The sequence below is a fragment of the Meriones unguiculatus genome, chromosome 1 (assembly GCF_030254825.1).
Source record: "Meriones unguiculatus strain TT.TT164.6M chromosome 1, Bangor_MerUng_6.1, whole genome shotgun sequence".
NCBI lineage: Eukaryota > Metazoa > Chordata > Mammalia > Rodentia > Muridae > Meriones > Meriones unguiculatus.
This window is the reverse complement of record NC_083349.1, coordinates 46,360,065-46,375,619: the sequence shown is the minus strand read 5'-3', so window position 1 is coordinate 46,375,619 and position 15,555 is coordinate 46,360,065. Positions and strand designations below refer to the sequence as shown.

At 36.2% G+C, this 15,555-nt stretch overlaps 1 protein-coding gene across 2 annotated transcripts in view; it reads right to left on the bottom strand.

The window, feature by feature from the left end:
* Uhrf2 (ubiquitin like with PHD and ring finger domains 2) overlaps positions 1–15,555 on the bottom strand; it is a 69,070-nt gene that overhangs the window by 35,648 nt on the left and 17,867 nt on the right. Inside the window, exon 3 of one of the 2 annotated variants that reach the window (XM_021647900.2) lies at positions 9,504–9,763. The exons of the other annotated variant lie outside the window; for it this stretch is intronic. Within the exon in view, the coding sequence (XP_021503575.1) occupies positions 9,504–9,763 (260 nt within the window). The remainder of the gene's footprint in view (positions 1–9,503; positions 9,764–15,555) is intronic. 2 annotated transcript variants of the gene reach the window in all.

Genomic DNA, 15,555 nt, shown 5'->3' with positions numbered 1-15,555 from the left:
TATTGATCTTCCTCCCAAGGCACAGGAATCTTCATGGAAGAGAGGATGGGAAGATAATCGTTAAGAGCCAGAAGTAATAGATACCCAGACCAAAACAGTATATGCTGAACTTGACAGGCCCGTTGAGCATATAAACTCACAGCAGCTGTGAATGCATATGTAAAACCTACATGAAATCAAGCCAGCAAAAAGAATGGATAATGGAGGGGCCATGAAGTCCCATTCCTGTATAAGTACTATTGGCAACTGATGGCTGTTGGGTGGGAGAAAGAAAATTATTCTTCAGTAATGTAACCCCTGAGACGCTACTCTGCATATATAAGCAGCACTGGGCTCTGGGATTTAAAAGAAAGAACACAAGAAGTTGGGAGGGAAGTGAGGCACAGATGGGGAAAAAGTTGGAGGGGTGGAATAGAATGTGGATTTTATCAAAACACAGGCATGATAGAATTTTCAAATAATTAATAGCAAAAAAAACCTTACCAATAAACTGAAGACTTGCTACTCAAACAAAATACTCTGTTTACTGCATAATATAATCAATACTGTTCTGTATATTTAACAGGCTCTTAGGGCATCTATCTGAAGAACACATTTCTGAGGCTTCCCAAGGGCCACCTAATACAGATATGAGGCAGGATCCCCTTAAGAATTTGCATCTTACACACCTTATCTGGATGTAAAATCTAGTTATTTCTGACCATCTTACAAAACACACTCATAGAGAAATGATGAAAAGTCACAGTTTTTTATTTGAAAAGTAAAAAAAGAAAATTGTGTGTATAAAGCTTCTTTTGGAGTACAAAGAACTCATGGAATAAAAATGATGTCACATGTACATCTAATGTCTCCCAGTATCCTTTTGATTATCATCTATTCAGAACCTTGTAATTCATAGAAAACTAGAAAAATGTACTTGGAAATCTTTGGTAAACACATTAGTCACAAACAGACAGGACAATTAGTCACTGCAGCAAGATACTAGCTGATACTAGCAAGATACTAGCAAGATACTAGTTGATACTAGCTCCCTACACTGAAAAATCAACATGACAAACATTACTTAAGAAAAAACTTTCTATCAAAATCAAGAAATTTTTATTCTTAACAATATTTAATTTTTAAAAAGATAACGACACATTAATATTCTCAAAAAAAATCAGTTTTGCTACCTGTAGAAAAGTTTCTTCTATTTAAACATACCAGCTGGTTTATTCACAATTGACTCACTAGATTCTCTATGCAGTAGCCATAATTAAGACTACTCTAAGACAGGAACCACAGGCTGAAAATAGCTTCAAGTATCGTAATGAACACTCAAAGCAATAATACCACTTCAATTCCTCTTCTTAACATGTTTACAATTACCCTCCATTATTAATTCTTCCAGTCTTTCTTGCCCATAGCATATTTGACCTTAATTAGATGAAAATTAATAAGACAGACACACTTTTGAAAAGGATCAAAGATTTATGATCCTCATAGACCAGAGATTTTTAATACTAAGATATTGTTTGAAATGGGCATGGTATTGCATACACCTGTGAAACCTTCCAGGATTCATAAGGCTGGCACAGGTGGACCTCCAAGTTCCAGCAACACATGGGCTACAGTGAGAGACCCTCTATTGACTGCAACGGTCCTATGAATCACCAAGTATCTTCCTCCCAATTTCAATGACCACTTACATATTATTATGAAAATATTTCAAACAGCAGTATACACACACACGACATATCTTTATAACCATTACTATCTCTCCACAAACAAAAGAATGCCTGATGTCAGTTATTTTGGCAAATAATAGAAATCAGACGTTAAACTTTATTCTAAAAATAAAGGACTCGAATCTAGATGTAGTGCATTTTTATAAGCTCAGGACTTGGGATGTAGAGTAGGAATTTGAGCCTGCCTTAGCTACAAAGCAAGCTCAAGAATAGCCTGAGCTATATGAGACCCTGCCTCAAAAGACAGGGGCTGAAGAGTTGGCTCAGTGGTTAAGAGCAGTTCCGGTTCTTCCAGAGGACCAAAGTTCAGTTCCCAGCACCCAGGCTGGGTGGCTCACAACCATCTCTAACTCTACCTCCAGAGGATCTGACTTTCTTCTGACCTCCAGATCACTCCCTCATTCTCCTATCCAAAGAATGTGCATGCACACACACATACACACAGATAATCTAAAAAGATTTTTTTAAAGAAAATGTCAAACAGCCTGATGCCATCTAATATACTCAAAATGTTGATATATATGCTTCACACACCAATTAATTATGATTACACCATTATTCTGGCAAATCTCTCGAGTACAATACTTCAGTTCATGCCATTATCTGAGTAGGTTTAAAAGTAAACATACTAAGGAGGCTGGAGAGATGGCTCAGAAGTTAAGAGTACTTGTTGCTCTTCTAGAGATCTTGAGTTCAATTCCCAGCAACCACATGGTGGCTCATAACTATCTATTATGAGATCTTGTGCCCTCTTCTGGCATGCAGGCGTACATGCAGACAAAACACAATAAATAAATACATCTTTTTAAAAAAAGTAAACATACTAGCTATTATTTTATTGCAAAGTAAACATCCACTTCACAGAAGATGCCACTAAATACTTTTTAATAAAAGTAACAACATTGACAATTCTAATAACAGCTATTACTGCAAAAATGCTTCATTCAGGACAACTAACTACTACAAATAACCGTAACTTTTAAGTACTCCTTTTAATAAATAATTCTAGCATTGCTCATAAAACTAAGACTACTCTTGAAATTTGAAGGTTTTTGGTTTGTATGACCTAAATTCCTAATTCACTGTTGATAAATTAGAGAGTGCGGTGTGGTGGTAACACATTTGTAATCCCAGAATTTGGGAAATGGGGGCTGGAGGCTTTGATGTCTTCATCCTTGGCTAACCTTGTTTGTATGAAACCTCATTTAGTAAGTAACAAAAATCTCAGAAGTTTGATGGTACTAGTAAAGATGTAAGCTTGACATGATACTGCTGTTAATTTTTCCTCTTGAATGATAGATAACTCAGGTAGACTTGCTAAGTGGTGATAGAGCTCCTAGAGATTAAAATAACTAAGTCAAATGTTAAAATAAGCATGAATGTTAAGACTTACGGGATAATTCTTATTTCCTGACCTTTAATAAAATGTATTTACATTAGGTAAGTGGTCATACAGAAACCATTTCCTTTAATATTTTTCTTGAGTATTGGGAACCTGAGGGCAATGGACTAAGGGTGGACCCAAAATCATCAATAAGTGAACTTCAACATGCATGGACCTGCTGGGAAGACTTCTTCAACTCTTTGTCAGGCCAATCTTAAAAGATTCATTCATGTTTTACCGAGATCATTATGTACATTTCTAACAGTGTTGCTCCTGCTCATGGTGAGAGATCAATCATACTTTAAGAACTACTAGTCTAATACAGCTGTTGTCAGCCCTGTATATACATTAAAATTACCAGGAAGAAATTTTTGAAACCACCAATACCTACCTACAAAGTCCCTAGAAATTCTGAAAACATTAAGTCTTAGACACTAACATGTTAAAAAAACTTTTTAAACAACTGTAGCCAGTAATTTAGTTAATAAACAGAATCTATCCCAAATCCACAAGGAACAGAGAAAACTTTCAGCAAGCTGCTTTGAAGGGTTGAGCACTGGTACCACCTGGAGGGCTGTGTCTCAGTTGCTGATACATCCAAGGCTTCGCTCAAAAGTAGCTGTAGGTGTCCCAAAGTCTAAAGTCTTTACATCAATTTGTTTGATTTGTTTTTGGCTTATTGAGACAGGGTCTCCTGTGGTCTTGGGATCATTATGTAGTGGAATATGACCTTGAACTCCTGATTCTGAACCCCCCCCCCAAGAATTTAAGTTATAGGTGTTTTGCTGCCACACCCAAAGTTCATGTGTGCTTTACACAGAATGGCTGACCTTTGAAAGCAGCAGAAATGTAGGCTACTAGTAATCATGTGTACTGTGCTTTGAGTTGTCTTTTCACTACTGGTTAACTCTTAGGCTCTGGACTCATACAATTTCATGAATGTAACCTTTGAAAACTATGTAATAGAGTGGTTTCCTCAGGAGTTCATGTAACACTACTACTATGCTTATGAGCATACTACATATGCTTACGCATATGATTATATGAGTATCCAATGTGAGGCGTTAGCTCAAAGTTTGTCATACTAAATTAACATTACTGAAGAATGAAGATAAGACTCAGCTGGTAAAGTGCTTGTTTCACAAACATGAGAACCTGAATTCAAGCCCCAATACCCACATAAAAATCTGGGTATGGCGATTCATGGTTGTAATCCCAACAACAGGGAAGCAAAAACAGGAAGATTCTAATAAAGGGATAAAACCGAGGGGAGATAACAAACAACTACTTCTGTGCCAAACCCTTTGTTAACCTCACATATACATCACTTACATTAGCTGCTATAAGATGTAAAACACAGGTATCAGCCTAACACTCTTCACAAGAAGCCTCCAACAAGTCTGCCTATATTCTTCAAAGAATCTTCAGAAGAGACATGCTCTAACATCAGAAAACCCTAACATCTTAAAAGCATGTCAGCATACGGTGGGACTAGGAGAAGACAAGGACTACAATCGGGATATAAAGTAAATAAATTTATATATAAAAACATGTCAACATGACTTCTTCATAAACTTAGTGTATGTTTCTCATATATATATATTAGATAGATAGATATATAAAGCATTATATATATATATATATAAATAATACTTTTTGAGGTTTGAAACAGGCTCTCTCTATAGCCCTGGCTGCCATGGCACTATGTTAAACTAAGCTGACCTAGATCCACCTGCCTCTCCCTCCTATGTGTTGAATTAAGTCATGTGCTGACACACCTGGTTTGTTGCTATAATTTTGAGAGAAAAATAGCAATAATTTCTAGTTCAAGTATTCTTGGTTTGTTTTAAAAGTCCTTTTACCTAAAAAGAACTTAATTCTAAAACATCATTTTCACATAGGTTAAAAATTGTCAGCTCTGCTCTGAATCGAAAGGAATTGAAGATACAAGGGAATGCCTATCCTATGTATCTTGATCTGGTTCTCAAGCCTTTGGAATTTGATAAGCATTGCACATCACCTTAAAATGGAACTGCTCAAAAGTTGTTTTTCTTTTAATTAATTAATAATTACTTTTGAGACAGAGTTCTCAAACAATTTTGTTCTCCAGTGATCTTTTTTCCCCAAAATGAGAATTCATGTGGTTTGATAATATAAAAGATAGACTTTTATTATAAAAATCACTTTTCAAAGAGTTGGGTACTCAGTAGTAGAGTACTTGCCTACTTTGCTTTGGCCCTGACTTCAGTCTCCTACCTCCAATATGAAAAAGGAAAAGTCATTCATCCAGATACTATAATCCAACCTCTCTGGAAACTGAAGGAACACAAATCCAGGAGTTTAAGGACTTTGTCTCAAAAATAATTATTAATTAATTAAAGTAAAAGCTACTTTTGAGCAATTTCATTTTAAAGGGATGTGCAATGCTTATCTAAGAATTCCAAAGGCAGGTTCTTTTGTTCCACATATATATTTCCCTCAGTGGTAAACCACAACTATGTAAACTCTACTGTACTTGTCCACTCTATACTGCAGTACTTAGAAGTTAAATCTACAATTAAGTAAAAACACAGGTCCCTGAAAAAAAATGTAGTGCTTAAATCAGTATCATAAATAGGCTGATTTACAAAGTGTTCTGAAAATAGAGCTTATAGCATAGACTAAGTTATCTAGTGTAACTACTAACTTTACAAATTCTCTTTACGTTATCTTCTGTACGCATCCCAGTCTGCAGCTGAAGAATGACCACTGTTTATTCAATGGCCAGTCTCAACTCAAACCATTCTTTCCCTTCAGAGATTTGAAGTCTGGGTGCTCCTGTATTGATGTACAGAATCTCCTTTCTACACGAAGATTTTACAATAAGAGCTTATCATTATTCAAGCTCTTCAAATTAGAGATTTAACTCTCCAACGCTCTTCATCAGAGTTTTACATTCTTATATTTTAAGTTCTACTCTGAATATGGACCTGTTGTGTAGGTGCTGTTTTTAAAACAAGGGAGCTGGAACAGTATTGCATATAGGGAACAAGCACTCCAGTACAACCATAGCACTATCTGACAGCCACATTCTACTGCCTCATTTGGATCTTGCAATCCAGCAAAAATCACATAATACAGCTTGTACACTGGCATAAGCCTGTATCCCTAGCTACTTTGGAGGCTGAAAAAAGAGGATTGTTTGAGACCAGAAATCTGGGGCTAAACTGAGCAATAAAGAAATATTCTGTCTATTTTGCTTTTGCTTCTTTGGCTGTTTTGATTATTTTAAAAATAGGGTCTTGATTTGTGGCTCAGGGTGGCCCTAAATTCATGGTATTTTTGCCTCTGTGTTTTCTGAGTGCTGGTTATTACTCACATGTGCTCCCACGGCTGGCTGACTAAAGAAGGAGGGGGCTTTAAATCTGTTTATTTGTACCACTAGACCAATTAATTTCAATATATTCTCCAAACAAAGATGAACCTGTCTAATGATGTGTTAGAGTCAACAGGCAGTGCACTCTACTTAAAATTCATTTTTCTAATCACCACAAAGCCCTAGCAAGATTCACTACCATCCCCACGCTGTGTCATGATGACTCATCCTGTGAGCTTCTACCAGCCTTCGGTCACAGGATCTCAACTATTTTAAACACCATCTGCCATATTTTATACAGTTTTCTCTTTGTAAAAGGTGTGATGACATCTCCCACTAAGTTTCTGATATCTTTTGTTTCTCAAAGAAGTCCAGCTATGTAATTATCTTTAAGTTGCCAGAGATGAAGCATATAAATGTTTATGTATCACGTAAAATTTACTGCAGATTTCTTGTGCAGGTTGATTTACACTGGCGGTTCTCAACCTTCGTAACAGTTCCTCATGTTGTAGTGAATCCCCAACTATAAAATTATTTTTATTGCTATTCCATAACTGTAATTTTGCTACTGTAATGAAACACAGTGAAAATATTTGTGTTTTCTGAAGATCGTAGGAGGCCCCTGTGAAAAGATTGTTTAAGCCCCCAAGGAGTGACAACCCACAGGTTGAAACCACTGACTTAGACTTACTTCTATTATTCATTCTTATCAGGTAAAAAGAGTGTAGAGAATCTTATGAAAGAAGGGAGAGATAGAAAGACCTGGAGGGGACAGAAGCTCTACAAGGAGAGCAACAGAACCATAAACTCTGAGTACAGGGTCTTTTTTGAGACTGATACTCCAACCAAGGACTATGCATGGAGATAACCTAGAACCCATGCACAGCTGCCAATGGCAGCTCAGTCTCCAAATGGGTTCCCTAGTAAGGGGAACAAGGACTTAGTAAGGGGAACAAGGACTGTCTCTGAAATGAACTCAGTGGCTGGCTCTTTGATCACCTCCTCGAAAGGGGAGTAGCCTTACCAGGCCAGAGAGGAAGACAATGCAGCCAGTCCTGATGAAACCTGATAGGCTAGGGTCAGATGGAAGGGGAAGAGGACCTCCCCTATCAGTGGACTTGGAGAGGGGGCATGGGAGGAGATGAGGAAGGGAGGGTGGGATTGGAAGGCAATGAAGGAAGGGGTTATAGCTGGGATACAAAGTAAATAAACTGTAATTTATAAAATAAATAAATAAATTTTAAAAAAGAAAAAAAACTCCAAATAAATATGAAGGTTTTGTTTTATTTTCTAACACCAAAATAAAGCAGAGGTCCTATCTTTTGGACAGTGTTATTCCTAAACCATCTTCAAAAACCTCAAAAACTGTAAATTGAATAAATACTGGTTTACTTTGTGTTTAAAGCTCCAGGCACTATTCTTGTCTGTGCTATTATGCATAATTATTTTTTGCCAAATGAGAATATTTTTCGGACAGAATAAAACCTCAGGTTTTAGGTTATTTTTCCAGTTTATCAAAAGGTAAAATTCGAGGCTAGAGATGACTCTGTGACTAAGAGTCCTTGCTGCTCTTCCACAGGACCTGGGTGTGACTCCAAGCACCAACTAGTTGTCTGTAACTCCAAGGAATCCCATACCCTCTTCTGGCCTCTGTGGGCACCAGGCACATAAGTGGTTCACAAACATATAGATTCTTTAAAAATTAAGATAAAACTCTTTCAAGAACTAATCATTACTTGTTGGTAGTAGATAACTGAGTCTGTAGCTGCAGTAACTCGTCTCCATACTCTATCGCATAGCATTTATTAACTCCAGAGAGGATTGATCATCAGCCCACTGCATCCAGACCCTTCCTACACTAGCACCAATTCACCAATATTACCAGTCTTGGCAAAGCCCATTATCTTTAAATGCATTCTCACTGTTGGTACTATTAAAAGTGGTATGATGAATCATTTGAGGTAAGTAGTATTGATAAGCTAGCCAAAACCACAAGTATCAGAAAAGTATAGATTAAAGGTGTCTATTTTGCTTCCAGAGATCCTGGAAATGAGTTTCTACCAAATTGTTGTTGCCTTCTTTTCCTTTTTATTATTGTTCTTATTATCATCATTTTATGTGTATGGGTGTTTGGGCTATATGCATGTCTGTGCACCCCATGCATTCCTGGTTCCCAGAAGCGGCCAGAAGGTGGCACTGGATGTTCTGGAACTGCAGTTACAGACAATTTTGATGATGTGGGAACTGAGGCTGGATCCTTTGGATGAGAAGTCAGTTACAACCTCTGAGCCATCTTTCCAGACCCCTCTACTAAGTTTTCTTATAATCATCTTGTAGTATAAAAATACACATACATTCTAATATTTGAGTTTGTATCATGTGGCAAGAATTTTCTGTGTGTTTAGTAATATTTAAGTGTGTCCCAATAATAACGTTTGTTCCACAATTTTTAATAAAAAAATCTAGTGCTAGAATCTAGGCTTTAAGACCAACTTCCCCCATAGTATTTCAGAACATAATTTTATCTAGAGAGGGAGACTGAGACATGACTGTCAATGCGTATGAGATTTCTTACTTTGGGATGACAGAGATGAAAAAGTTCTAAACTTTGTGGTAATATATAATCCTGTGGACATATAAAAATTAATGAATTATTTCCTTCAAAAGGTAAGCTGTATGTAAATTATCTCAATACAAGCAGTTTTCAGTATTTTTGGCCTCATTCTAATAGCTATTACAATGTTTCCTAACATATTAAATATAACTAAAAACCTAACAGACAAATAGAAATTGGAACATCCTAAAATAAGCCAATAATAAGATGATTAAAAGCAAGCCACTTATAAGCCAGAGATGACTGACAGTTAAAGGGCCCTTACTTGTTGGGTAACAATCACTAAACAAGCAGAAACCAAAAGACTGAGCATGACCTCTAAATAATTGCTTCAGAAAGACTATTCAAAATAATCTTGAAATGCAAAGCTTCGCTTCTACACATGAAAACATGAATGAAGTCCTCAATAACATGAGCACTTACTCATCATACTCGATATGATAAATAACGTCTTCATCAGCAGCAACAGAGTCTGAATTAGACGTAGAGGGTACATTGTCCAATTTATTTGTGTTCTCTTTGGAATTATGATTTACATTTCCATTAGTCCTTTTATAAGAATTGCCATTCTTCAGTGGAGTTTTGCCACGTGAATGTCCATCAGAAGCTCTAGTAACACTATGTATATGTGCTTCAAACCAAGCACCAAGGCCGGCATCTCTGGCATCCACCAATTCATTTACCTAAAAAAAGTTTAAAATTAGTTAATGAAGCTTAATTTCATCTATTGCTTCAAAAACTTTAATATAACTCAAGTTATTTGAGAGTTATGGTAAACAATATTTGTTGCTACTCATGTTTGAAATGATTACAGATTAGAACATAACTACTGTTTTAGATTATATTGTATTATTTTAATCTTGGTATTTACTAATATAATTAAACTTCTTCCCAATTTCCTTCAATAAAATAGATGTTTTAATTCTTCCTCATCCATGTCTACACTCTACTTTTCAAAACAATGATTATGTATGCAGGAGACATGTTAAGAACACCGCCATTACAGAACCAACACTTTAAGTAATTAAGACATCAATTTGTTCTAATAATTTCTTCATTATCCCAAAATAATTTACACAATCAGTCCAACAACAACAACAACAACAAAGTAAAAATAAAACTTGAAAATAAGTGAATTATTCATAAAGAACGACGGGAAGAGTCTACTAAACTAATGTATACAAACTGAGAAAAGTTCTGCCATGGTTTAGTAACTTACTAAGCAAATATGTTCATTTCCCAAGCAAAAGATAAAACATAAGAGAGGCACAAGACACAAAGCTGAAGACCTAACCAACAACTTTTACAAACGAAAAACAGTAATTAAAGCATAGGTATACCACGACTAAGAAACAGAGGCAAGTTTTTAAAAATTCTTCTTTAAAAAATGTGAGAACACTGTAAGAGAAAGAGGGCTTCATTTGTTGTTTTTTCCTTTCCAGGGAAAGAGAGAAATCTCATAAATCTTATTTTTTCAAGTCCTTACAAAAACAAAAACAAAACTGAAATTACCAACGTATAATCATCACTTAATCAATCTAGTTTTCCCTTGAAGACATAAAGGACCACTTAATATACTTAATATAAACCCTAGCAGATGGTGGTGGTTAATTTTTATTGTCAACGTGACACAAGCTAGAATTACCTGGGAAGAAAGAAACAAAGAAAGAAAAAAAAAACTCAATGTAAGAATTGCTTCAATCAGACAGACCTGTGGAAATGTCTAAGAGAGAATGAATACCCTGACTGAGGACTAATGTAGGAGGGGCCCAGCGCACTGTGGGAGGCACTCTCCCTAGGTAGGTAAGCCTGAGATATGTAAGAACACTAACACAGAGAAGCCACAGATGAATCTAAGCAGCCTTTCCCACAGTTTCTCCTTCAGTTCCTGCTTGAGTTCTTGCCCCACCTTTTCTCAGTAAGGAACTATGACCTGAAAGTGTAAACCAAACCAGCTCTTTCCTCTCCAAGTTGCTTTGATCAGAGTGTTTTATGACAGCAACAGAAAGGAAACTAGAACAGATGGCATAGTTTGGAAATAAAAGTTAAGTTCTAAAAAAGTTATACCCACAAGTGCCAGATAATATACAACGTTGTTCTTTACTTAGATTTGCCTAATCATAACGAGCCTATTAGTTACTACTTCATGAAGAAATATAAATTTTATTAGCTTGTTGTAGGCAAAAGCTAATGAGAGGTAAATCCAGATATCTGAAAGCACTTTGACACTGAAAAAGTGTGAGTGTTGCCATTATACCAAGAACCTTGTTAAATCTGACAAAATAGGTAAACATAAACTTAAAGGTAAGTGATAAATCAGAAATCTACCTTATTATCTTATTATTATTATTTAGTTTCAAATCACCTAGCTGACAAAGAAAAGAGGGAGTACAATAAGTAAAAAAGATTACTTTTCATCTTGGTCCAACAGTCAACCAAAGGCAGATGCAAAGTGAATACCCTAGCAATGAAACAGCTTTGAAAGACATGGTTTAATACAACAGAAGAACAAAGCTTTTGCAGGGAAAAATAGGGAGGGAGGAAGGGAGGGAGACAACAACTATTGCTGCTACTATTACTAATAGTCAACACGGCTAGGTATAACAGAATCAAGAGCTGAAACATGCCAGCTATACATGAACTGCTTTGCTTATTAAATGGATACAAGCTTATTTCTTCCACAATAGTAACTGACAGATTTAAACAACAGAGGTAAAACACAACAAAAATAACAAATTGCTAAAATAAGAATAAATTTGTAACTATTTACTCACAGCAAGCATAACATGTTTCATTTAGCATTCCACCTGTATCATTGTAACAGGGAATGCAATATGTGGCTGATAGTAAAACAACTGCCTTAGGGATGGAGAGAGAGGTCCTGAGTTCAGTTCTCAGCATACACATCAAGGTGCCTCACAACCTTCTATATCTCCAGTACTAAGGAATCTGATGCTGTCTCATAGCCTCCCCACACATGGGACATACATTCACATGGGACATACACTCATACAGGCACACATATACATGCACATAAACACAAATGAAAAAAAAAACAGTAAAAAGCACACCTTTAGGCTCAAGTGTAGGGTGGTGTGATGTAATCTGTAATACCAGCACTCCGGAAGCTCAAGCTAGAGGATCACAAGTTCAAAGCCAGCCTAAGCTACATAGGCAGAGCAGAGCTTGTCTCAAAAAACAAAACAAAGCAAAAAAACCCCTACATGAATATAAAATCTACTGTGGATCAGTAGGTATTCAAAATGCTAAAATTTGCCTACCAAATAAAGTAAGAAATCAGCAAGGACAATTAATATTTTGATTAACCTAAAAAAAGTATTAGTTCATAAATGTAGAGATTGTTATTTGAGTAGAGTAAATCTATACATACAGCTGGAAACTCAAGTTTTGTTAGCCTATTCACCATAGCAAACCATTTATAATAATAAAGGTGGCTGGTGGTGCTTTTAAACTCTAAATATACATATATACATATATATAATTCTATTTATATGTTTTATATATTAATATATATACATATGCTAAAAATTAAATAGGTTAAATTGTTTATAAGAGATAAAACTTTCTTAGAGCCTGGGATTTGATGGTAGTTCCAGACAAAAAATACTAAACCATAATTTAATATAACAGGATTCTGTCATTGGTACCCTTCTAAGTTACTTAGTAGAAACTAAGAACAGAAAGAATTAGTCAGCAGAGAGTGAACATCTGGAAGCATGTCCTTCAAACTCCAGCTGAAGGGAGGCTAAGGCAGAATAATCATAAGAGTTTGATGCCAGTCAGAGTTAAAGAGTAAGATCCTGTTTCAAAAAACGCCAATGTGAAGATACAACATGACAAAAAAAGATAATGTATGAGTGGAAGTTTTCAAATTATATATAGCCACGTGATTTTAATTTATAGAATTAAAATGCAAAATGGAGATGTTGATATTAGGACACAAAGCAAAGCAACAGGTTTGGTCAGGAGCAGAAGAGCCAGGCTGTAGTGGCACATGCCTTTAATTCTGGCAGAGGCAGAGGCAGGCAGATCTGAGTTTTAGGCCAGACTGAGTTACGGGACAGCCAGGGCTTCAGAAAGAAAGTGTCTCTTAAACAAACGCAAAGAAATAAACAACAACAACAAATGATACAAACAAACAAGGCATAAGAAACTAAGGAAAATCACAGCCCAGAGTATTTACTGGGTCTTCTCTAGGGAGGCAAGGCAGGGTGGGGCAGGGCAGGGCAAACATCTAAGATTAGCTAGTATGAATGTGTCACAATAGGCTTCAGGCTACTGGTAAGGTCTGACATCATGAATCCTTGACATGGGTGATCAGAACAGAATGTATGAGACAGAGAGAAGAGAGGTGATGGGGTATGAACTCAAAACTGAACCACTGTATATTAAAGACACACTCTCTGACAACATAATTATTTTTAGGAACTCATAAGACAAAAAAGGAATTCACTAGTCCTGGGAAAGGCAGTCTCTCCCTAGTCAACAAAGTTTCTTCACAGATGTAATAAATAAATACATACATACATACTTTATATATTTAAAAAATAGATGAATTTATATATAAACAAGAACAGAGTGGTTTGGGGCTACAATGTGTGATAGGGTAGATAAGTCAGATGAACCTGTAATTAAAAGCTGACCTTACTTCCTATTAAAAAAAAAAAAAGCTACAAGCACCCACAATTGTAAAAAGGTGAAAAGAAAAGAAGAAAAGAAAAGAAAAGAAAAGAAAAGAAAAGAAAAGAAAGAAAACCATACATGTTCATTTCCACCTTGAAAGACAAAGACTTAAAAGGCTTAAAATTTTTTTTAAAAACCAAACTTAGGTTTTATTCAGATGACCAAAGCCAGTGTGTATATGTGCATTAATAAAAGGATCACATACCTTCTTTTGAAAGAAAATATACAAAGCCGCATGTAAAGTCAGCATGCTGGTGGTGCATGCCTATATATACACGTACTCTCAATATTGTACAAAATGTGCAAGGCAGCCTGGACTACATATTGAGATCTTGTCTTAAAAAGCAGAAAACAAAGCAAGCACAAAAGCATATTTATACATATGTGTGTACATACACACGTATATACATATATATACATAATCTCCACATCTAGAAAAAGTCACACATATTTTATATTTAATTAGAACCACTAACTTTTTAAAATATAGAAAAACTGAAGCATAAGAAGCAATGTAACTAAATATTAGATAATACCAGACAGCAAATCCTGGAAGGATTACGGTTCATCAAGCTTGCTCTGTATCCATCTCTCTCCAGTACTATATTGAAACTATGGCCTCACATATACTAGGCAAGTACTGATTACTGAGCTACAGAATTAGTTTTTTTGTTTTGTTTTTAGCTTTTATTTAAGACAGGACCTCATTGTGTGCCCAGGCCCTAAATTTAAAAATTTCCAGCCTCAGTCGTGAGTACCTGGGGTTACAGACTTGAACTACCATATCTTTGTTTTGTTTTCTTCTTTGTCTTTGAGGCTAAGGGTGGGAAATATGATCTCACTATGTTGTATATGCTGTCTAAAACTTGTGGTGTAAAATTCAGGCTGGCCTTGAACTTGCAATCCTACTGTCTTAACCCCCCCCCTCCAAGTAGCTTGGATCATCAAATACATTTCTAAACACCTTCCTTTGTTCTGTGAAAAACATAGTTCTGCAGATAAATCAGCATTCAAACCTTTAAAAACATACATTTTAAGCAAGTTATCTTGTCCCAACCTCATACTTTTGCAGTTTTAAAACATACCTATCAATACATCAGAGAAAATCCAACCCAGTAGGCATGTAATTGATCAACTGTCTTTTTTTACTAAACATCAGCATATCCAATGCTGACTCATTCAACACAGCAATCTTATTTTTCATCATCTGCTTAATATTAGCAGTTTTATTATATAATTACTTCCTTTAATAATTGTAACACAAAATCATTCCCATTTTCCCAATGAAGTAGAGACACGAAACATACTTGCCTTCAACAGACACACAGCGAAGGACTGGGGGAGGGCTCATGCTACAGCACCAGCACGAGGACCTGAGCCTGAACATTAAACACCCACACAAAAGCTGACCATACGGGCATAGGTCTGTAATCCCAGGGCTCTTATGGCAAGATGGAAACAGAGACCACAGACCTCCCAGAAGCCTGTGAGCCAGCCAGCCAGGAGTGCAAACAGCAACAGTGAGAAGACTGTCCTGTCTCAGACAAGAGAGGGGAAGGGCCAACACCTGGCGCTGTCCTCTCCCTCCACACTTATGCCATGGCACCTGCACTCAGATCCACGGACATACACATATACACACATCCTGTATAGCACACAGAGCTAAAACAGAGCGAAACTGGGACCATGGGCTTCCCCAACTCTAAACATGACTTATTTTATTTTGTATTTTATTGTAAAGGTGAATTTTAAAAACCCAATAGGCTTCCAT